This window comes from Copadichromis virginalis, linkage group LG20 (assembly GCF_057382275.1).
Source record: "Copadichromis virginalis isolate Kocher_CV1m ecotype Utaka linkage group LG20, C_Virginalis_male_GT1.1, whole genome shotgun sequence".
NCBI lineage: Eukaryota > Metazoa > Chordata > Actinopteri > Cichliformes > Cichlidae > Copadichromis > Copadichromis virginalis.
The window spans coordinates 777,010-799,683 of record NC_140637.1 but is presented as its reverse complement, the minus strand read 5'-3'; the positions used below and the strand labels follow the sequence as shown (position 1 = coordinate 799,683).

Sequence of the window (22,674 nt, the reverse complement as noted above, 5' to 3'; positions counted from 1 at the left end):
GCTGTTTGTGGGTTTTAAACAGTCAAGTTGAGGATGCTGCGTCTCCCTTGAGGAGAGATCGTGTTACTCTGGGATACCGCTGAAAGCTTCTGCTACCGTCTTATGCTTCTTTTTCATTTGATGGTGTTGCATTGCCACTCTCTACAACTCAAGCTGAACCGGAGCCACAAAGAGCTAAACACACAATTTTCAAGCAGTACTTTCAAAAGTTGCCAGAGTCACCCTTTCTTTGTCAGTTCACAGATGTGGGTTTGCCTCTGCTAGATCGCAGTCTCATCTTAAAACATGCTTAAAGATGGAAGTCATGTCTGTGTAGCTGCTTCAGAGTGTGTTTTGTCTGAGATTTGTGCTCTCTTAAAGCCCAATGCGGTCCAAGGGACAGCCATATATTACGATCATGCAGAAAACAACCACGTCCTACCCTCCCTCACCTATTTCTCCAGTCATCACTCCTTTTCTGAGTCTAATGTTGAAATAGCAGATGATGTGACACGTTACATGTTGTGCCGTCTGACTTTGTTGTGCACACATTTGATGACGGTTGTAGCTTTATCCAGGGAGAATGTGCATATCTGCTTGCTGTGCTGCAAAGTTCTGTAGAATTGTGCCAAAACAGTAAAAGAAGTCAGTGAGCTGGTGGCTGCAGTAGGTTAAGTTAATACACCGTCTCCCTCGAGCTACAGTGCAGGGGGACAGGTCTAAAAGGAATGTCAGTCTCTTAAAACCCTTCGGGTGAGGACTTAGGAACCACGGTCTGACTGAAAACACCTGCACCTTATAAGGGCCAGTGTACAGAGAGCTTCAACAGCCTGATCCAACATACACATTCATGAATGTTCGCTTTCACACAAATACACATCCATAGGCTGAACACACACGCACACACGCGCACATAAAATAAGACATTTGTGCTCGCACACAGAGCAATGCAAAAATTCTCATAAATGCTGCGTGTACAGCTTGTGTCATCTTTTCCACGACTACCCAACGCTCTCTTCATAGGTAACATTTTTTTGTATCTTTTCCTCCAGGATTGAAGTGAAATGAAATACTATCCACACATTATAGAAATGGACAGGACCCAAAAATGCTCTACACTCCCAAATAAACTTCCACTCAACTTCATTTCAGACTTTAAGGAGGAAAAAAACTCTTCTGCAGACAGTGAGTTATTTGTGCAAGTCTGTAACATGTCTGCAGACTTGCATTGGACTGTTGCTGGGATGGGTGACTGGTTTTACTGGTGCACCATGGGAGAGAGAGACATAGCGAGTGGAACAGCACGATCAGGACAGTGGAAACAATTTTCCTTGGCAGTTATGTATTTGTTGCCTTACAGACACCCTCCTCGTGAAGTGTAGCTTGCTAAACATCCCGTTGATTGCAAAGCATGTCTTCAGCTTGACATTTCAGCGCAATGTACCAAACGAGTTCGGTTCTTGTACGGTCAGTCGGTAACACCTGGTATATTTTAGTTGCTCTCCCCTCAGTATGGTTTTTGAATTTAGTTATATTTCAAACCATTTCCAGAATGCGTGTTTTGGGCACTTGCCATCTAATGCAGACCCATCCAAGCAGTATAAAAAGAAGTGGCACAGCAGGATGCCTTTATAATTTAATTGTGTCTCATTAACCTAGCCTCGGGGCTGATGGCAGAGTGCACTATGCATCAGGTTAACACACTGCCTTAGTTAGTCTTAGCTTGTTTCCCTAGGCAGACGGCACGCTGTAGTGCTCCAACAATCATTAAGAACCACAGGACGAGTGATGAGCTAAAAGCTAAGCTGGAGACTGGATGGGAATCAGAGTGCTAAAAACACACAGATGGTGACAGTTTTAACACCGTGGTACCTGATATAGCCGCTTGTGAAAAGAGTGCACACACAAGACTTTCATCCTGGAGAAGAGCATGATGAAACCAATGCCATGTATTGTTTGTGGGCAGAGCGCCGTTCTCACTTTCATTTCTGGCCGTCTTCTATATAAACAGGAAGCCATATTTCTCTGCACTGATATCCAAAAGAAAGTTTGGGAGAGCCACGGGGGAGAGAAGAAATATAGAATTAGTGTGATAGTGAAGTACATGAAGTGTAAGAGTGAAGGGCTGAGGGAAAAAAATGAGACAGTGAGGAAAGTATTGGCACCAGATATTTCCCCCGTTTTGCTGCAGGGCTGAATATGTTTCTCCATGTTTCATATTTGAGCTTTTGAGTCAGAAAGAATTTCCTTATTCTATTGTCTGTAACTTTTTAACTTTCAAAGCTAATCTGGAACAATTTCAGGTGTTTTCTTTTATCTTATGCCCTTTTCTTCATAGTCCAGAGGTGTCATTTTGATATTTCTACACATGTACACATTATTAATCAACAACAGAATAGGATTAGCGGCACATCAAGTTTGTGCCTTAACTCGGTGTGCTTTAGCGGATAATGTACTGTGTCACATGCATTTTAGATTCTGAGTTCAAATGTCGAACGTGGTCTCTGTGCCGATGTGTTTTCATCTTGTTTGCTGTGAAATTAGCTTCCACTTTGGCATTTGTGCAGCTGTGGAAAATGGATTCCAAGTAAATCTGAGGTATTTCCTATAAATGAGATAACTGGTCTGTCTCCAAGCTCTAAACTGAAGTCAGACTATATGAATTCAAGTCAAAGTATATGAGGATTCAAAGGCACGTGATTATTCACTGTGTCAGTGGTGAATAATGTCTTCCATCTAGGATAAGGGCTCAGGGGAGCCTCGCATGTAATGATGTGCACTGTTGTGTGGTATGTGTTTGCACTAATCTTTCTGCATTTGTCTGTGAGACCCTGGGGAACCAAATTTCTGGGTGTAAGAAGACCTAAAGCTGATCTGCCTCATTCTGCCTGACACTACAGCCAATCAAAACGTTTCCCTGAAAGCCCGAGTATTGTGTGCGTGCACGCACACGAACGCACACACATCACCAGCCGAGTGCCAGAACCCATTCATCAGGCCCTCATAGCCGGGACCTGTCAACCTCCAGCCCCAGGCCTGCAGGCCTCAAGCCAGGGGCTCGAGTTCCGGGCTTCCCGCCAGTCTGTCATGGCGCTGGGCCACGGGCCAGCCTTCCATCAGCTTTGATGTGAGTTGGATAACCGAATGGCTGAAGAAGGGTGGCCTCTGAGAACAGGAGTTACACAGCACACGGAGCGGGTCAGTGAGCTGCCACAAGCATTCAGAATGTGTGTGCACATGCATGCACGTGCACTCTCTGGGATTCAGATCTTTTTCTACTGAAGTTTCCATTGCATATGCTCCGTGTTATAAATTAAACCAACGCTTGAAACATTTTGTATTCTAATATGATTAAGTGGGCTTTACTGTTTGATTTGGAGACTTTATAGACATGCATCTAATTAACATCACAATAAATATACTTTTTTTATTACTCCATATTCAGACCTATAATTTTTCAGATTTTCATCACACTGGAGTCTGAAATATAGTATTTAATGGCGCTGGGAGCATGAGAGATAGATTACATTGAAGGGAAGCAAGAAAAAAGCTTGTTTTCAACCAGTGCACTAATGCAACCCTCACTCTCTCTCATAACACATACGTGCACGTACATGTGACCAGAAACTTCACAGTGACACCTGCATCCACATGTCACAAAAATCCAACTAAGACTTGCACAATGCTTGTGTTAGTTTAGTGCTCAACTTACAAAACATTCATGTTTCAAAAACAACAAACGCTGATAAGGACGTATGCGCTGATTGACATTTGATCCAAAAACTGGGAGCTTTGATCAAACTGGAACAAGCACGTTTTGCTAACCGCTGTCTGACCTTTGAACATTTTAAGGAGGAAATCACCAAAGCAGAGTCCCTTCATATCTCCTTCATAGCTTTTGTTTTTGGTCCCTCTCTGTCTCACGTCTGTCCTATTATCTTCTATTATCTCCAACTTTCTTTAAACTTTTTTAGCCTTTTAGCTGTTTATCAAAAGGAATGTTTCTCATTAAGCCCTCTGTCAGCTTGTTAAACAGAATCAGTTGGTGATGATGAGAGCGACGATCTTTCTCTGAGGTCAGCGAGGCTACGGAGGCTACTGGATCCACTGAGCACAATTAATTTCTCATAAAGTCAGTTCCTCTTTAGTTCATCTGAAAAACAAACTATCGTCAGACTTGAGAAATTCAAAATCTCCCTTACAGTGTTTATTCGTTTTATAATTACTGCTAAAATGTAGAAGCAGCGTTTTAGAAATGCTTTGGTCCTTTCCGAATCACACAAATAAACACGACACACAATACGTGGGACTGAGGTGACCTTTCCAAGCCCCCCCACCTCCACGAAGAGTCAGAGCCAATAGGAAATGTGAATGTTCCACAAGCAGTCCCTTACAGAAGGATATTCACCTTTAAAAGGTGTTAGGTTTATGGGATCTAGTGAGACTTTACCTGTATATCCAACTATTCCATTTTTCCATCTGCGCTGTGTTGATTCATTAACCACAAAGACCTCAGTGTAAAACCCCCGTTTAAACACCTTGTTTCATTAAGTGCTTTTTAATGAGGGCACTAACTAGCCCAGGTGTCAGTCATCAGGAGAAGAGATGGCCAAAGCTGCTGGAAAATATGTCTTTCTGCGGTCTATAACATTTTTCTGTGATGGTAAAACTTATGATGAGTGCATGTGTCGATTCTAGTTCTTGCAAGTGCATCCTGTGTGACCTGTGCGGGGGAGTTTTTGCAGCGCCGTTCCTTAATAAATGAACTGGCAGCAACACGTTTCTCTCTGTTTCGTAATGCCACGACTGGGCCTCCGCTCTCATTTGCGGTAATAACACGGTCCATTTACTGTACTTATTTTCAACACAGCAAATTAATAAGTTTGTGTCGCTCTCAGATAGATTTCACAAATCTGGAAGCAAATGCTCCTCCTCAGTCTTAATCCTTGGCACTCTGCTTCAGTCAATGTGGCGCATCAGGTTTCCCCCGACTGTATGCTTTAAAGTATATCCATGACTGCACACCTGTATTTTATGATTGCAGCACTTTATAACATTTATCATCTATTTTAATTGTCTTTTCTCATATAACATAATCAGCTGCTTGCCCCTGATAGAGGCTAGGATTACTAGCAGGATTACTATTGCAACAACACATTAATTAAGTTAATTATTTATTAATAACATTCTTATTCTAATCTTTATGTCAAGATTTGGGTGGCTTTTTGTTGTGGTGTGGGAGAGTGTGCAAAGGTGCTTCTGACTGATTACTGCTGGTGGCCAAGGACCCACCAGGTCTCTTAAATCTGACACTCAACACTTCTATGATATGCTTCATTAATAAGAGCATTAAAGAAAATGACTTCATCTGCAGAAACAGTAGTTCATCAGTCATTGTCTGTGAGCTTCCTTTGTTATTTCCTCTACTTTTACTCCGTAATTCAGCAATCTGTCGCTTTTTTCTGTCCTTGTCATTGTTGCCTTTAAAATAAACTTCTCCTGCTGTCTAAGGTGAAACTCATAAATCTGTTGAAGCTCCTCAAAGTAAGGATGAAGTCAGTAAAATCACGTCTCTGAGCATTTTCTGTACTGATTGTGTACATCAGTATCAGACAATGTTCATCTTGTAGCCTCCACGCCTACCTTCAAAAGAGTATTCCTGCATTCATGCTCGGTTTCTTGCAGTTGGCGTTGCGTCTTTCTTGGGTGTTTAGCAGATCCCCAGAGTCTTAGATGTCAATGTAAAGTTATCAATACACAGACGGGGTGAAGATGGAAAAGGAAGCTCAGTAACAGCTGTGCTATGCTTTGACCAAAACTGGGCAGAGCTGCGCTGATGTCTGAGCAACCCCAGGGGCCCACTTTAGTGTAATCCACAAAGGCTTAGCAGGCTGACAGCATCACTCAGCTACTGGCTCTGACCTGGCACTCAGCTCCCTGTGGGGCACACACATCCACACACATGTAAAAAAGAAAGAGAAGATCCCATGGAAAACCATAAAGAAGAAAGTCTGTCTTAGACGTGCTTGTAAACATGTCTCATTGTGTAAAGTACTGCACATACTCGGAGAGGAAGCCATAACCCAAAGATGCGACGACAGTGAAAGTGCACGTGACCTCTGAAGCTGTGATATACAGAAAGACAGACCCAACAGAGAGCAGCTGATCAAATGTCACCTTTCTCATGAACGTTCTGTAAAATCAACTCAGATTTCTTTTATAAAGAAAAATAATAATTTGGTAAAGTGGTCATTTAATACAGAATAACATACTGTAGCCTGTTACTGTCATATGAACGTGTTTCCACATCTGTGAGCAATAAAGCAAGATTACCTGCAGTGTGCTTGAATACTGTGCACACACACACACACACACACACACACACACACACACACACACACACACACACACACACACACACACACACACAAGCAGCTAGTCTGCTGTGTTTACCTTTCCAATTATAATTACCTGCTGGGATGTCCTCTATTAATTCTGCTTTGCAACTGTATGAGCTATAACAGTGGTGAATATCGCACATGACAATCAGTGCTAAATGAGTAGCCATGGTAACCAGGTCGACCCAATGAGACGAACTCAGCTCTGACATTAAGGTTATTAGAGGGAGAAAATTGATATCGAGCTAATAATAACTCATTATCTCCCCTTTTCTCTCTCGCAGTCACATATACACACAGAAACCTCGGTCGTGGACATTGACAAATTGTGACCTCTATGTATAACCTTCCTATTTTCAGCCAGTTCTGCCCCATTGAAACAACTTGCGGTGCGAGTGGTTTCTTGGGGGGGGACACTAGGATAGAACTGGCAGCGAGGGAAGGGAGAGCCGCTGCTGTGGAGCCGACTCGCCTCTCTGATCCAGTCCAGACTGTTTGCGACGTCACAGTGTGGTGCCCTGCCCTCTTTCTCTAAAACACACAACCACAATCTCAAATAGCTCTAAATGTAGCTCTGCGGAGTGCTCTTATTTTGGCCTGGTTGTTGTTTTACACCAAAAACCGGGAAATGGAACAAGCTTCACTTTCTTTGGAGAGATGAGCTTTGCCAGATGTTTGCGCTGACAGCAGGTTTTTTTTTTTAGGCTTGTAGTAATGAGAATTTTTTTGTGCATCTCTAAGTTTTTTCTGCAGTGACACGATTTGATGTTGTCACATGAATAGAGGTTAATACGTAGCCCGCTACCTAATTCACCCGGCTATGGTGCAGCATGGTGAAAGGGGGTTTGTAGGGGGGTGAGACCAGAGCTGAAACTGAGGTTTTGTTTCACAGATGGTAAAATGTGGTGTAAATATATTACATCAATATGCGTAGCCTGGTATATTGCAGTCATAGAAGAACATTTGTTCAGCCTTTTCCACTGCAGGAACAGAATCAACAAAGTAGTCTATGAATGCACAAAGATGCGGTCAGCAGATCTGGCTTCAGCACGGGGGAGTTTGTCTTATATCAACCAGCTGCTTTGTTTTAAAAAAACACAACTTGTCATGTAATCGTCGTGAAGAACCTCCGAGGAATTTTAATGCAGCGGAAGAAGAAACGAGTAAAACCACTGGATGAGCTGGAGAACCTCAGTTTTTATCCAGCCTGGTCTATTCATCATCGTAATTATCACCTTTGCATGAATACAAAAACACACACGCATGCACGCAACTGCAACCGAGCATTAAACGCACGATAAATGCTTGAGTTATGCGCGCATTTCAACATTTCTAAAATATGAAACCGTCAATGTTTCTTTTGAGGGAAAAATCTGTAAACATGTTTGTTTATTTTTTGCAAGATTAAAGGGAGGAAAATATGAGAGCAATGTGAGATATACTTAAGACACGCTATTGTGAGGGTTTGGATCATCTAAATATGCCACGTGAAGCTACAAAGAGCTCCTGCAATGAGTGCTTAATTGTGTGTGCAAAACCCAAATCGCACCTTATCACCCTGTGACCACAACTGAGGGGGGAGGGGGGGGGGGGGGGGGGGTGACTGTGTTGTTCTGCATTGAACTGATATGTAAATATTTATGTAGTCACCCGCATTAACTGTCATTCTACCAGAAAAGGGGGCAGGTTGAGAGAGGGCTGCCAAAATCAGACGAATCAAATGTTTGAACACTTGGAAGATCTGCTCCTCTTCGTCTGAGCGTATCCGTTAAGTTGTACCTGCGCAGGCAGCTGCACACCTGGATTTCTGTTTACACTCCAGCTAGAAGAGTCCTGCTGGTATGACGTCAGCCACTCATGCTGCAGAAACCTCGTCCAGGATGACCTGGCCTTCATGTACATATGAAACCCAGAGTTGAAGGGTGATTTCATAGCCTTGTAAACCATCTGTTGACAGACGTTTCAAAAATGTAAAACCTCCCTGCTTGGCTTGATTTCCTTGGAGCCTTTTTTTTTTCTTTTAGATTTTACAGTCTCGCTCTTCAAACGCTGACCTTCTATCTTTCCCTCTTGCCTTTGACCTGTGTGACACCCATCGTGAACTCAATGTGAGCACTTTTCATGATTTAGCAGTGTTTGCTCAGATGGGTGCACATGCAACTGTGCAGGCATACACACCGGGCTAACTGACAAGGTCACATATGGGATGTGCTCCTAAACTCTGTATCATTTTACAAGTGTAAATATTAGTCAATGTCAGGAGCGTTTACACAGTAATGGTAGTCCTTCAGCTCTACTTTACTTGAAGCACTTTTTCTCTCCTCCTCTCCCTTGAGCCACTCTTCTCACAACCTTCTTCCTATTACTCCCCTCTTGTTCGATGCTCATGTAATCCCCCATTTCTCATTACCCAATCTTCTCTCCTGTTTTCCGCGTCTGCTTTTGAGCACCAGTAGTCTCTGACAAGACCCAGTCTTATTCCAGACATCCCAATTTCCCCACATTGAAATCCCCCTCGTCTTATTCTCCTGACAAAATGTGATTAATCATTCCATTAACTGATCCACTGTCACTGGATTGTTGAGGAATACTTATAATACAACCTCACCCATCCTCCAGGGAGACACCTAATCTTCAGGCCATCTTCCAGACCTCTCAAACAAAATGCTTTTGTGCACCACATGCCTGAAACAGCTGTCATCCAATGTGGGTTTGATTGTCATGAAATCTGCCCGTGGGTGAGAAGAGCGAATAGCAGGAAGTTAATGTTTCAAAAGAAAAGCACAACAACAACTTGAACCTGGACGGTTTAAAAGACATCGTTTCACCAAAGGCACATTCACCAGCTCCTTTGTTAAATACACCTGTTCAGCTGCTCGTTATGCAAATATCTAATCAGCTAATCACATGGAAGCTAGTTAATGCATTTAAGCATGCAGCCACAGATAGCTCTGCTGAAGTTCAAAGTGGGCATCAGAAAGAAGTGACTTTGAATGTGGTGTGGTTGTTGGGCCGGATGGGCTGGTGTGAGTATTTCAGAAACTGCTGATCTGCTGGGATTTTCCCACAGAACCATCTACAGAGAACTTACAGAGACTGGTCTGAAAAAGACCAGGGAGCAGCAGTTCTCTGGGTGAAAATGCCAGAGGAGCATGGCCAGATGACTCATGCAGTAAGACCTTGAAGCAGATGAACTACAGTAGCAGAAGACCACACCAGGCGTCATGTCGGTCATCTGAGAACAAGAAAGTGAGTACGGTTCACACGGGCTCACCAGAATTGGACAATAAAAGATTCAAATGCTGCATCATTCATAGGGTAGGTTGAGAATCTGATGTAAACTACATGAATGAGTGGATCAGCTGCTGGTCATGGTGTAATGGTGTGTCCTAGTACTTTGGGCCCACTAGTACCAACTAGAGTTTAAATGTCACAGCCTACCTGAGTATTGTTGCTGACCATCTCCATCCCTTTACATATAATACAGCGTGTCCATCTTCTGAAAGTTGCTCCCAGCAGGATAACAAAGCTCAAACTATTGCAAACTGATTTCTAAAAACAAAAAGGCAATGAGTTTGTGGTACTCAAAAAGCCACAGTTACACCTCAAAGCAACAGAGCCTCTGGGATGTGTGGAATGGGAGACTCAAATATGCAGTAACTGTGTGATGCCAGCTTATCAATATTGATCAAAATCTCTGAGGAAGGTTCCCAACACTTTGTTAACTGGTGCAAAAATGAGGTAGTTCTGAAGGCAAAAGGTGTCCAACCCAGATATAGAAAGATGTACTTTAAGTGTCCAGTGGGTGTGTCAATACGTTCTTGGCATGTGCATTTAGTAATGTACAGGGTGGGCCATTTATATGGATACACCGTGCCACAAACAGGACTTTAACATCACCAACCATTCCCATGTTATTATGCTGTATCCATATAAATGGCCCACCCTGTATATGCAAGAAGGAGAATCTTTATTTGAAGGAAGAAAAAACTCAAGGAGGCACAGACAACATTAAAGACTGAGTAAAATACTTCCTCGTTGGTTTTACACTCGGTATTTATTGAAACAAAGTAGAGCATTGAGCCAATTTGTAAAAAATAACAAAATATTTGCTATAGCACATTAAGTTTAACAAACCTCAAGCTTATAAATATACATAGTTGGATTGGTAGAAATAGTTTGTCTAGCGAGAATCATCACAGGGACAGTGAGAAGGTAAGTGAGTGGTACTGGAAACCTGTGGCAGCATCGTAACCTGAACACCTGTGATACAATGTGTGTAAGAGTAAAGCCAAGCACGAGCATGACTTGGTTCCACGACGATAAGGTGCATTTCCCTTTTGCAAAAACAGTGAGGAGCCGCATTAGTGAGAATTAGTATAAAAAGTGAACTTTGGGATGCCTGCCTCATCACTGGTCTGTTATGAAGATGATGCTTTTCTGCTGAAAGCTAAAACGAGGATCTGTTTTAGGAAAATAAATACAGTTTACTGATTGGTTTGTTGGATAGACGTACTATATACACAGAATATTTCTCCACTGTAACCACAACATTGCCCATATATATTTAAACCGTGTTAAGTATTGTAGAATAATGTTAAATGGATAATTTGAAGTAATATGGAAACATTGAAGGCTATAATATTGATATAACGATAACAGCTGAACAGACACGTACAGACATGTTTAAGCCTCTGTATCAAAGTGCATAATGATGGAGGGCTTGTTGCAGCACCTGGGGAACTCTAAGGCATCAGGGACAGCTTAGTCAAAATGGCCCGATCCCCGAAATAGCCCTCTTCTTGTGCCCATTGTACTCCAAGGACTCGTACAAACCGACAGTGTTCCTTACTGTATGTGTGAAGGGGGACAAGCAGACTTCAGCAACGATGTGAAGGCTGGTCTGGGAACAGGCCCTTGAAAAACACATCCATAGACTACAGCACACGTTCTCTTTATAGTCGCTCTCCAAACAACAAAATAGGACCTTTTGTCAATTATGCCACAAAAATTAAACCTTACTCATCTATGAAAGGCACAGTCCAATTTAAAACGTTGTGACCCATTTCCTCTACGGAGTCAAGAAAAATGGCTTTTTCTGTGGTTTAAACCCCCCCCCCCCCCAAAAAAAAACAAAAAAACAAAAAACAGTTAAAAGGAACCGTGGTATAAAATTTCCAGCCAGATTTAGGCACTTGAAAGATTTAAGTTTTCTGCTGATGAGCGGGCCAAAATAAAACATTACAATCTGAAAATAAATATTTCACAATACTCTCAGTTTCTGAGGACATGATTTTTTAAGTCTTTTTGCAATGGCATAATTGTTTAACTCTATAAATATAATTTATATAGTTTCTTTCTTCCATTCTCTCTGTGTTCAGCTCCTCTGCTCATGAATACACACAGATTTATGCCCATTATCTGCAAGCAAATACACACAGGCAACACTCTTCTTCTCACTTGCAGACAAATTGGTCTACGACTTTGGTGCAGCGCTTGCACTTGACGTAGCAGCACCAGTGGAACTTGCAGTGGCACCGCTCCACTATCTGGGCCTTGTACTGGTCATAACCTCTGCCGCAGCACATCAGCTCACACCCATCCATGCCCTCTGAGGTCTTGTTGCAAAGCCGCCCCACTGTGCCCAAAGAGCCTGTGCTTTGGTTCTTCAAGCAGTAGTCTGGACTTTGCTCGATGTACACCAGGTCATGGTTCGTGGGAGGGTTGAACCTACTGTGCATCTGCACCAGCTTTCCTCTCGAGTTGAGTTTCATGGCTACGGCACTGTCATACTTCTCCTTCAGTGCATCGCCCACCTTGCGGAAGTCGGCCAGCTGCAGCCAGCAGGTCTTCAGGCTGCAGGAACCTGATACTCCGTGGCACTTGCAGGACACGTGGGCAAGGTCTGACACAATCTTGAGAAGAAGAAGATCAGAGAGAAACAAAAACAACAGGTTGCATAATTATTATTCTTCAGAAAACGGAAAAAAGAAAAGAAACTTGACCACATGCTTCGTGCTGTAAATTCACCCTGCCTGTATAAATATTTGAATAATGTGCTGCTCTTGATCTCATGAGGCATCACTTTGCTAAAAAGGACAGAAAGTGCAGGGTGCTCCAGGGTGCAGTGATGTCCACTCGTTTGTCCTCCTTGAAAGAGTACAGCCTGCCAATCTGGCATTACGATTCCTTTGAGGTGGTTTCAAGATGTTTTAAAAGGAAAAGAAACTCCAGAGCTGTCTGCAGTGACTCCATCTTTTCATAGATCAAAGCCTCAGGGGAGCAGATGGAGCTGTTACACAGATGATCAGTGGAAACCTGTCTGATTGACCTGGACTGGACTATCTCACTTAAAAAACAAACAAACAAAAAAAAGCCTTTCAAGCTCTGGTTGGTCTAATTTTGAAGCGTGAAGTATATACACGTCTCTCTGCTCGTTTTTAAAAAAAGAATAAAAGATTTGTGCGTGCACGTGCATGTGACTCGGCCATCTTACCCTCCGTCCTGCCTCATTATTGTGAAGATTCATCAACAGCCGTGCATTCTCGTGTGAGCCTTTGGGGAAGCTCTTCTCCCTCTCACGGGCATCCACAAACTCCCTGGAGAACCTGTAGCCATAGTTGAGGTTGTCTCCGCAGCCGCCCCAGAGCCAGTCTCGGGGAAGATCTTTGGGGCGAGCAGCACGACTGCACCCACAGCTGGAAAGCTCACCCTCTCTGCAGGCCCGGCTCACGGCGTTCACCACTCCGGCGGCACTTATGGCATACGTGAATGCTGTTTCTCGACTGCCTGCAGATACAAATACCACATGACATTTGAAACAAGACAAGAGTAGAGATCCAAATTTTGTTTTAAGCTGCCCAATTTTAAAAACACTGCAACCCATGAGACAAGAAAAGTGATCTCCATCCACTGCTTTCATTTTTGTAGGTTAAGCATGCACGTGTCTTCTGTAGCCAGTGGATCTCCCCATCGTTTGCTTTAAGTGTGTGTGTGTGTATGGCACTTTGAGATGTGATGTCATTTGACAGCATTCACCATACACTTAAGATTACAGAGCACTTCAGCCAAGCGCTGCAGGGTCGTCATCAACAACATGTTGAACAGTGGAATCTGGTTTGCTGTTATTGGGCTTCAGCCAGAGAGAAGACGGCGCCCTCCAGTGACAGAGATCCTTCTTAACAAGTCTCTGCCATTTCACCCAAATTGAACGTGACAACGGTTCTTTTAGTTAATCTGTCACGACTGAGTGACTCTGGAGCCGCTGTACATTAATTCCAACTGTTTCTACCCTCAACATTTCCTCTATAGAGCGAAGATTTAAAGAAAAAAAAAAAAAGGCAGAAAATTGCACATAAGCAGTTTTTGTCGCTGTACGAAGCCACAAGAGAACTAAAGAAGAAACAGACTAGCAAACGATGAAGCCGTGTGTTGACACTGAAGACGAGGACTGCTACACAATAAAAATGCACAGCTCATATACATGCTCGGGCAAACCTTTAGAGACTATGCTATAATGACAATAACATATGGACAGAGTGAGATGAGGGAAACTAAGGCGAGTGAAACGATAAGTCAAGAAAGAGACGGAAAAGAAACAAAACAAGCAATATAAGAAAAGAAACACACTTAATATTCCAAAAAGGAAGAAAAGATGAATAAAGAAACCTCCTGGAGAGGCTGAAAGATCCAGGTGGGAAATACTGCTGGAAGCATTAGTGATCAGAGAGCGTGGTGGGGGGTTTATTAGGTTAGTACAACTTTTAATCCAGCCTGAGAGTACTGGCCTAACGGTGGGCCTGCAGACAGACAAACTGTCGTCTCCCACACTGCTGCCGCCCTTCTAATGTCCCCCACCCTCGAGCTAGCCAAGCCATGCAAGGGAAGAGTCTGAACCCAGCCACGCCGGCACCCCCTGGACCTATGCTTTAAATCACCAGCAGTGTCCTAAGCCAGCAGACAGTAAGACAGGCTTTCATATGGACAGCTATAGAGGGGAGGACATGTTTACATGGCCCAAGGTGGACTGAGATGGGATCACTGTTGGGGAGGAAGTGGGAGGGAGAAGAGGAATGGGAGGAGAACGGCTGCTTGTGAAGAATAATTTGTGGAAAGGGAGTAAGGACCAGAGACACGCCAGGCAGAATCACCGAGAACAGAGTCAAAAGCTACACAAAGAAGTACAGCGCGTTAAATGGTCGAGCAACACGAGTGAAACGGTGCGACATACACATGTCCATTCAAACCGTTTCAGCTCTTATCCTTAAAATGTCCCCGTTAGAAAAGTCATCTGCAAACACAGTAAGAGGAACGCTTCTCTGAATAAACAGTCACCACAGAAACTCCTGACCATGTGTCCTGTAGATCATCCAGAGAAAAGGTAACATTACATTTAAAATTTAATTTATTTCATTACATTTCCTTAGTGGGACAACACACACATCCAGTGTCTGCAACTGGTTTCATTTGGCTGAACTAAACACTAAAGACAAACTAAAAATAAATTTGAAAAATGGCCAAAACTGGAAGATCTGACCCGTTTAGATTTAGCATCCTAAGCTGCTCCAACATCCAATAAAACTGGAACAATGTGTGTTTAATGAGAGGACCCAAGAACAGGACTTGATGTTAGGGACTGGAAAGCTCTTGAACTTTCTATAAGAGACAAACAGACAATGTAATCTCTGACGTGGTGATCTATCGCTCCATATACTCGTAGCACTCCCCTTACTTGTAAATACACAGAGTCAGCTACAGTCCAGAGTTTGTGTGTCTGCGTGTGTATGTGTGTCTTTGTGTATTAGACTGTCTCCCATTCATCAGGGGGGAAAGCAGATTCTCCGACTCCCTCCTGCTCCATATCAGGGGGCTGGTTTAGCAGGCCAAAGCCACATGTGATTTATCGAGCAACCTCACCCACCAACTATTCCCTCCACACAGCTGCTGAGCATCAGCAGCCTCATGCATTTCACACACTTTTCACAAACATAAAAAAGGGTCAGTGACTCAGAAAGAAGAAAAGAAAAAGACATAAAATATAAAAATCTAAGTAACCCTGTTATATCTGGTACATACAGGAAATGTGCATATCAACATGCTGGTGAGTACAGTTATGAAGCGTTATCTTTGTTAGTTTCCTGTGTCTTTGTGTACGCGTTTCTTAGAATATACGGCACGTCATACAGCCTGTGTCTCTTACCTATTTGCATGACCCGTCCAAAAACGGAGGAGTTGTCCACCGTGCTGCAGTTCCAGCGCCGATGTCTGAACTGGTACTGGCACTCTCTGATGCCTGTCTTGGCACCTTCACCGATGTACTGCATGTGGTCCTGGTAGAGCTGGCACAGTTTCTTCTGGCCCTGCGACAGGCCCACCAGCTGGCTGCACAGAGGCTGGGCGCCGATGATGTAGGCCTCTGGGATTAGTAAAGGGTTCATGGCCAGAGACCTGCGTGAAGGGGACACACAGTGCAGTGTTTTCAGTCATGTGTCATTAAAACAAATGCATCCACGTTGTTGGGCCAACACTGCAATCAGCAGCTGATTTCACTTGATTGGGTTCTCTCCATTGATGATGGAACTATGTTAATCAGTGAAATGGAGGTGCAGTTAGTTCCTAGGTGGAGTAAAACCCTGTACACTCTTAATGTCAGAGGACAGTCGATGTGAAAGTCATTTAGAGCCAAGAATATACAGCGAGTGAAGCTTGGACGAGAGGAAGAGCAGTCAGGAGATAAAGGAAAAGAAAGAAAACGCAAGTAAAACACAGATGCATGAAGGAAATAAAGGGCTACGTTTTAAAAACACACCACTATTGTCCGACAAACGGAAGCTCACGCTCCCGCATCCAGTGGCTGACTGCGGCGACCACTGTAATCACTTTTGAGTTGAACAATTTTTTTTACAGTTCTTTATATTATTATTTTTAATTAATAAAAGAGACAAAGCTGTTATAAGGAAAGAGTTGATGCTACTAGATTGCCTACGCTGGCTAAAACTGTGAATTTGGAATGAGTTTAAGGGTCTTTATGTGCCTATAAAGCCACGCATCGGTGGCTCCCGGGTGTATTTAAGAAGTTCTCTGCCCCTGTGCTGCTAGGTCTCTGAAATCCTCTGGGCAACTGCATTTAACTGCTCCATGATCGAGGTTAGTGGGAGATTTTTGTGGCGGGAGCTCCAGTGAACTGGAACAGCCTTCCTCTCACAATCAAATGCTACCCGCAGGACTTAAAGAAAAAACAAGACGACAACAATAACATGTACATATTTTAAATGACCCTTGGACATTTTTAGTCACCTTAGTATTTTTATATTAATTTAAAAAACAATCTCACAACTTCTGATATCATTCCACAATGTTGTTGTATAGTTTGTGCTTTTTGCACCTATTTTTGATGTTACTTGTCCAATGAAGGTATACAAATTCATTTATTTTAAAACAGGACATTTTTTTCCAAACTGAATTATATAAGGATTTCCATGTGTGTTTCAAAATGTGCATTTTTTTCCATCTTAACTTTAAGTTATGTGGTCGGCCAAATACACCGGTATGTAGGCCGGTGTGTTTTAAAAGAAATGTGTAGCTTACTACAAAAAAATATATAAAAGCACAGATATGATTAATTCTCATAGGTTTTCTCAAGTGCATTTCCTCATGTCAGCTCACCCGAGCAAGAGTAAAATTCAGCAGTCGTGTAACTTCTTATAGCACCAGATCATTTCAGCTAAAATAATTGTTCCGTTCAATTTTGTGGAAGAGAAACACAAAAACAGAGCGAGAGAGTGAGGAAGGAGGAAACACCAGTATGAGCATCTGGTTCCAGGCCACAGGACAATTAGAGTGGCCCATCTCAGAGCCCCCAGAGAGAGACAATTAGCCCCTAGTGTAACCTGATAGACTAAGGAAACTCAGCGGCAAGGAAACACAGAGGGAATACGCAGAAACATACACCGATATACACAAACGGGCACACAGTAGAAAGGGGGAAGAAGAAAAATAAATCATGCACACTAGTGCAGTCTGATGCTGTCTCACAAACATGCAATGAGCGCGCTCACAACTCCAACACTCCAAATCACTCACACCTGTGCGTCCTCTTGAAAAGGAAACTGACAGACACACACTGTGTGAACATCCTTTCCAGGGTCTGCTGTGTAGTAATGTGCGAGTCCTCAGCTGCAGGACTAATTTGAGCTGTTTCAACTTTAATGTAGCTTCCTACTTAGCTTAATTAGTTTGTATCTGTATAAAATCTTTACAATTATTTGTTTACATTGTTATTTTTCTATAACTCTACCAGCAGAGTATGTCACTATTTGCTCTGATTTGCTCCACTAGAAAATATTTTTATTTTCCAAAGAAGTTTTGGGTTAAATGTCCAAAGTTCTTGAACAGGAGCTCTGATTGGGTACAATAAATATTCACCAAGTGTATAAACACAGAGCTATCAGAAGTGCTAGGTGTGTTGAAAATATAGACTTCTCTTTTAACGGAAGCAGGATATACACACACACACACACACACACACACACACACACACACACACACACACACACACACACACACCGTATTTGCAAATATTTGGACGCAGACTCGGAAACCACAGCATTCTATGTTTTTTTGCGATGTTCATAATTTTGGTTTGGCAAAAGAAAGTAAGGGAGAGAAAGTTTTCTTGCAAAGCTGATGGTATACACAGAGTATGGCATATAGATCACACATATACAGGCCTCAACAAATAAACACTTAAAAAAAACAGTCAGTATCACCTATATGTAACTTTTTGCCGAGTCTTTTTAGGCACCGCTGTCCTATTTACAAATTAGCGTATGACAGAAAAGAGAATGACAAGTAAACACACTTCAAAGGCGCACACTGAACAAATTAAGACTCACAGAATTGCTGGCATATGGAAAGAAAATTATTGCATACCACCATGAGTTGGCCTCCACCACCACCTGCATGAGGAGAGTGAGGAGTGTGAGGGCAAAGACACAGTGTCTGGAGTCCAACACGCTGCCAAAGGGCCAGCAAATCGGCCGACGCACACAGCCTAGCCCCAGGTTCATACTGCCAGTGATCTGAAGGAGAACAGAGAACAGGATACTTGTCAGTCTGCCTGCTTAACTAGATGTTTGTTTCTCATGCACAACTTTGGGCAGAGAAAATGTTCTTTCAGCTGGATTGCTGTATATTTTACATCTCATTTACATGCGTGTGTGATGAAATCCCTGTAGCCATCACTGCTTGCACAGCAGAGCAGTCATTTGGCAACATATCAGAGTGTGAATCACACAGCCAGAGAAGACACATGACTATGAAACCCCGCAAGACACATTCCAGACATTTCACTTTAAGGCACAGAGAGACTGAGAAGCGCTAGTTAGACAATTTAATTTAAACTTATTTTTAACAAATATTAGCGCATTTTAACGAAAAGGACCGGGGTTGTTTTTTTTAAGCCAATAAAAATAAAACAGAACTGTAGCTCCAAGTTCCGCTTTTATTTACATTTCTGGGAGACCCGCCTGTATTTTCTTTTGCTGAGAATGTTTTGTTTATTTGAAAAACTATAATAAAACTGTTTTTAAAGCAAATAATTTTAATTCGATTTTTTTAATCGTGGGTAATTAAATTAATTATAAGAAAAACGCGGGTTTTGTTTTTAAAAAGATGGAACAATTAAAAAGTAAAGTCTATTTCTCGTAACTACGAAAAGTGGCGATTAAACGTGTAATCTGACAGAGGCCTAATGGACATCTCCTTATATATTTAGCCTATATTAAGATTAATTTTTCTACTTATTAATTGAAAATGGATCTGACAGCAGCCGGGTGGCGGGGGGATGATGACCGGATACTTCGCAGCTTTTGCGCAAAGAAAACCGCACAGAATTTAAAAAAAAAAAAAGAAAGAAAATGTGAATTATCTGCGCACAACAGCACAGCTTTGTTGCCATTTTGGCAGAAAATTAGGTCAAATAATTACTCCTAAATTTGCGAGTTAAAGCGATGTGCCAGCCTTCCATCTTGTTCGTGTGTGAGTTTTTGGGATCGAGAGCAAGTCTAATTTGTCACGCTGCATTATTTTCCAGGGTTGAGTCGTGGAGACCCGGGCCTGCCTAAGACTCATTAAAAACAAGGCCAAGTTCACCATCACTCACCCAGCGCGCGCGCACACTCGCGCACAATACACACACGAACACGTGCTTTTGGTTTGTGTGCTGCCTCGTAATAGTTGGTGAAGTTATGTTCTTCGCAGTTCCTCCACATAAATTAAAAGCAATAATCCACAGAGGGCGGCGGTTTTACACTGATTTTAAACCACTAATTGGAGCAGTTGTGCCTGAAAGGAAGTGGATTTTTTAAAATATTTTAAAACACTTTAGTAATTTATTGATAATCAATTAAATATTATTTTTGGCAAAACAGTTTGCTAGGAGCAGCTGAACAGCGGTGGTGACTCACAGGGTTCATTTGGCAGATTGAGTCACGGAGCTACACGGTAGGTGCGCGCATTGATCTGACAATTCACATCTGAGTTTCATCCACTCAGAACAAAGAAGAGTACATTTTGTTTTCATCGACGGCACAAACTAACTTTATTAATGTGAATATGATTTTTTTATAAGCTAAGCAAATCCTGCGTTCAGTGACCCTTGGAAACGATCTGACCCGAGCGAGGTATTCATAGGACGTGACCGGTGACTGATGGCTATACTGCAGAGTTTTGTCAGTCAAAGTGGTATCTAGCTAAATGAACAAATTTCAGCTAGAATGATAAAGCAGCAGGCAGTACTTCAGTCAAAGTTAATTTCGGGGGTATTTCAAAGAGCGATATGGCACTAAAACCGAGAGAGCACGCATAGGAGGGGCAGAAAAAAAGTCTGCCTTTTAAGACTAGAGCTGGGAATACCTCAAACCCGGGCCTAGATATTACCCCGTTCTGGTCTCGTGTTGTTAAAACGCTTGGAAAAACTATTTAAAATATCATTAAACGGATTCATTGTGTTTTAAAAGTTTCAGCAACAATAAACGGTGAAAAATGTGAAGGAAAGCCAGTGTGTGCTCAAAGTCAAGTTGTATTATGCTTAATTTAAGGACCGGTCTATTTAAAAAAAACAAAAGAACAACATATTTACAGTCAGACGTGCATCTTAAAGTCGACAGATGCTGACTGTGAATAAAACGAGTTACGCTAGGCTTCTTTTGTGTGGATGCGCGGGCTGGTGGAGAATGAGAAAGAAAAATGTATGAGGTAAAAAAAAGAAATGCATCTATTTTAAACATATAAACACTCATTAATGACTGAAATATTGTGTGTATCTAACAGGACAAGATGAGCGTTTTTTCCCTGTCTGCCCCGATGTTTACACAAAACCAGGAGAGGGAGCCAGGTACAAGGAGTTGAGAGCAGCAGAGAACACTGCCTGTTCACTTAACAATAGAACACTGTTCGTTAAAAAGCTTTTAAGCAGAAATCATATGCATTTCTAACAAATACTGTGCTTTTTATGTAATGTTTGCACAATAGCGAAGTGCCAAACGGCTGTCAGGCCATAGGAATGGGGGGTGGGCGCATGTTTCACACATCACATCTGTCAAGCACTTTTGTCCACATCCAGAGCCTGTACAAGTTCAAAAACATCCCACTGAAACACAAATTTTCCACTCTTTAAGATAAACTGTGGCTGAGGTGGAAAACTGAGTCGACTAGGAGACGTATAGACTACTCACCGGGGAGCACAGCCCGTTAGAAGCCGTAATCCACTCTCTGCAGACGATATCAAACCAATAATCACAGTGCAGGCCAGGTGATTTAAGATTTCCTTTTCCGCTGCACTCAAGGCAAGTACCGGAGTTTCTTTTTTTCGTTTTCCCCGGAATCTCTTGGGATATGCCTGGTTGGGATGAACAAAGTGCAACTCAGGGAGTCAAAGCTGAGAGTTCTTCAGGTTTAGTGTTTGACGCACACAGAGAAAAAAAAAAAATCAGTGCAAGCGCTCCGTGCGCTTAACAGCTTAAAGTCTGGTAGTAAGCAGCGGGATGGATAAAGTATCTAGTGACAGTGTGTGGAAATAGTCCTTTCCTTTCACGATTCAGTGCGTGACTTTGCGGTACCTATTAACAAATACAACCACCTACGGCAACCCAAAGCGCCACTGGCGGAAACCTAACTGTTGATTCGCTTCTAATTAAAAGCAGCATGAAACTTGTCTGTCCAAGTGGAAAACTGTCCCAGAATCCAGCTAAACTACACCACAAGAAGAAGAAGAAAAAAAGACGTGTAAAAATGTTAAGACAATTAATTCCAGCAGATCACACGCTCACGCCACGGCGCGTTTTACCTGCGGAAAGATCCACACGGTGATCCTCGCCACAAACGACTTGTCAATTTACCTTCCATTCTGCGCAAAAAAACAAAAACGACTCAAGACAATTCCCCAACTCGAATTAAAAGTCTCCACTCTCAAAAAAGCAAGTCATTCATCCGCCTCACCGAAAAAAATAAATAAAAACATTAATTGATCGGCTCCAGACTTTATGCTCCAAAAACTTTCCGCGCGGACTATCTCCAAACAGTGCGGCTTGGCGAGCGCGCACGGTGCCAGGGGGAGGAAAAGAGCACAGCGTGTGAACGACAGCGGCTTTTCTGAAGCTCCAAGCGCGTCGTCCTCCCACACCGTCTGTGTTGAAGTGCAAAAAACTATCCCTCCCTCTTTTCTCTTCTCCCCTCTCTCGTTCTCTCTCTCTCTCACCTGCTCCCCAGTCGCCTCCTCTCTCAAACTAGCACATTGCTGCATTGATGCGCGGAGCAAAACCTTCACATGGCGCATGCGCTTCACATTTCTCCTCAAATCCCTCTTTTCTTCCTCCAGTCACCAACTTTCAACAACCAAGGAATTTCAACGTAGTTGGAATTGAGGAGAGAGAGAGAGAGAGAGAGAGAGAGAGAGAGAGAGAGAGAGAGAAGGGCGGAACAGGCTGTTACAAAACAAGCGTCTCTATTACCTAAAACAAACTTATAAAGCACCCGAGGCTATTACCCTATCCATACCAGAGCAGCGTTTGGATTTTCACTGGCAGCAGATCGAGTTACCACTCAGTAAAATCAAGACAAGCAGGTCCATATCATGTGCTTATACAGGCTGCTCTCATCACCTAAGTGGCCGTGAGCATTACAGTCATTAGAAATAGCTCCCAGGCATAATAATTATTATTTTATGGTACGTTATCTCAAAACATGCTGCAGGAATCTGTCAGCTTATAGTTCGATATTTTTCACGGAGTACAGTCTG

At 42.7% G+C, this 22,674-nt stretch overlaps 1 protein-coding gene across 2 annotated transcripts; it reads right to left on the bottom strand.

The window, feature by feature from the left end:
• Positions 1-10,415: 10,415 nt before the first annotated feature.
• Positions 10,416-22,171, bottom strand: wnt5a (wingless-type MMTV integration site family, member 5a). Of its 2 annotated transcripts, XM_085443071.1 has the most exons (6): positions 21,724-22,171; positions 21,113-21,276; positions 18,309-18,457; positions 15,577-15,824; positions 12,874-13,166; positions 10,416-12,292 (listed from the first exon to the last, which is right to left on the bottom strand). In XM_085443071.1, the coding sequence occupies exons 3-6, from the start codon at positions 18,443-18,445 to the stop codon at positions 11,834-11,836; spliced, it is 1,137 nt and encodes a 378-aa protein (XP_085299197.1). In that variant the 5' UTR covers positions 18,446-18,457; positions 21,113-21,276; positions 21,724-22,171; the 3' UTR covers positions 10,416-11,833. The 2 variants fall into 2 exon arrangements, with proteins under 2 accessions (XP_085299197.1, XP_085299196.1); XM_085443070.1 differs by having other exon boundaries at positions 21,113-22,171.
• Positions 22,172-22,674: the final 503 nt, after the last annotated feature.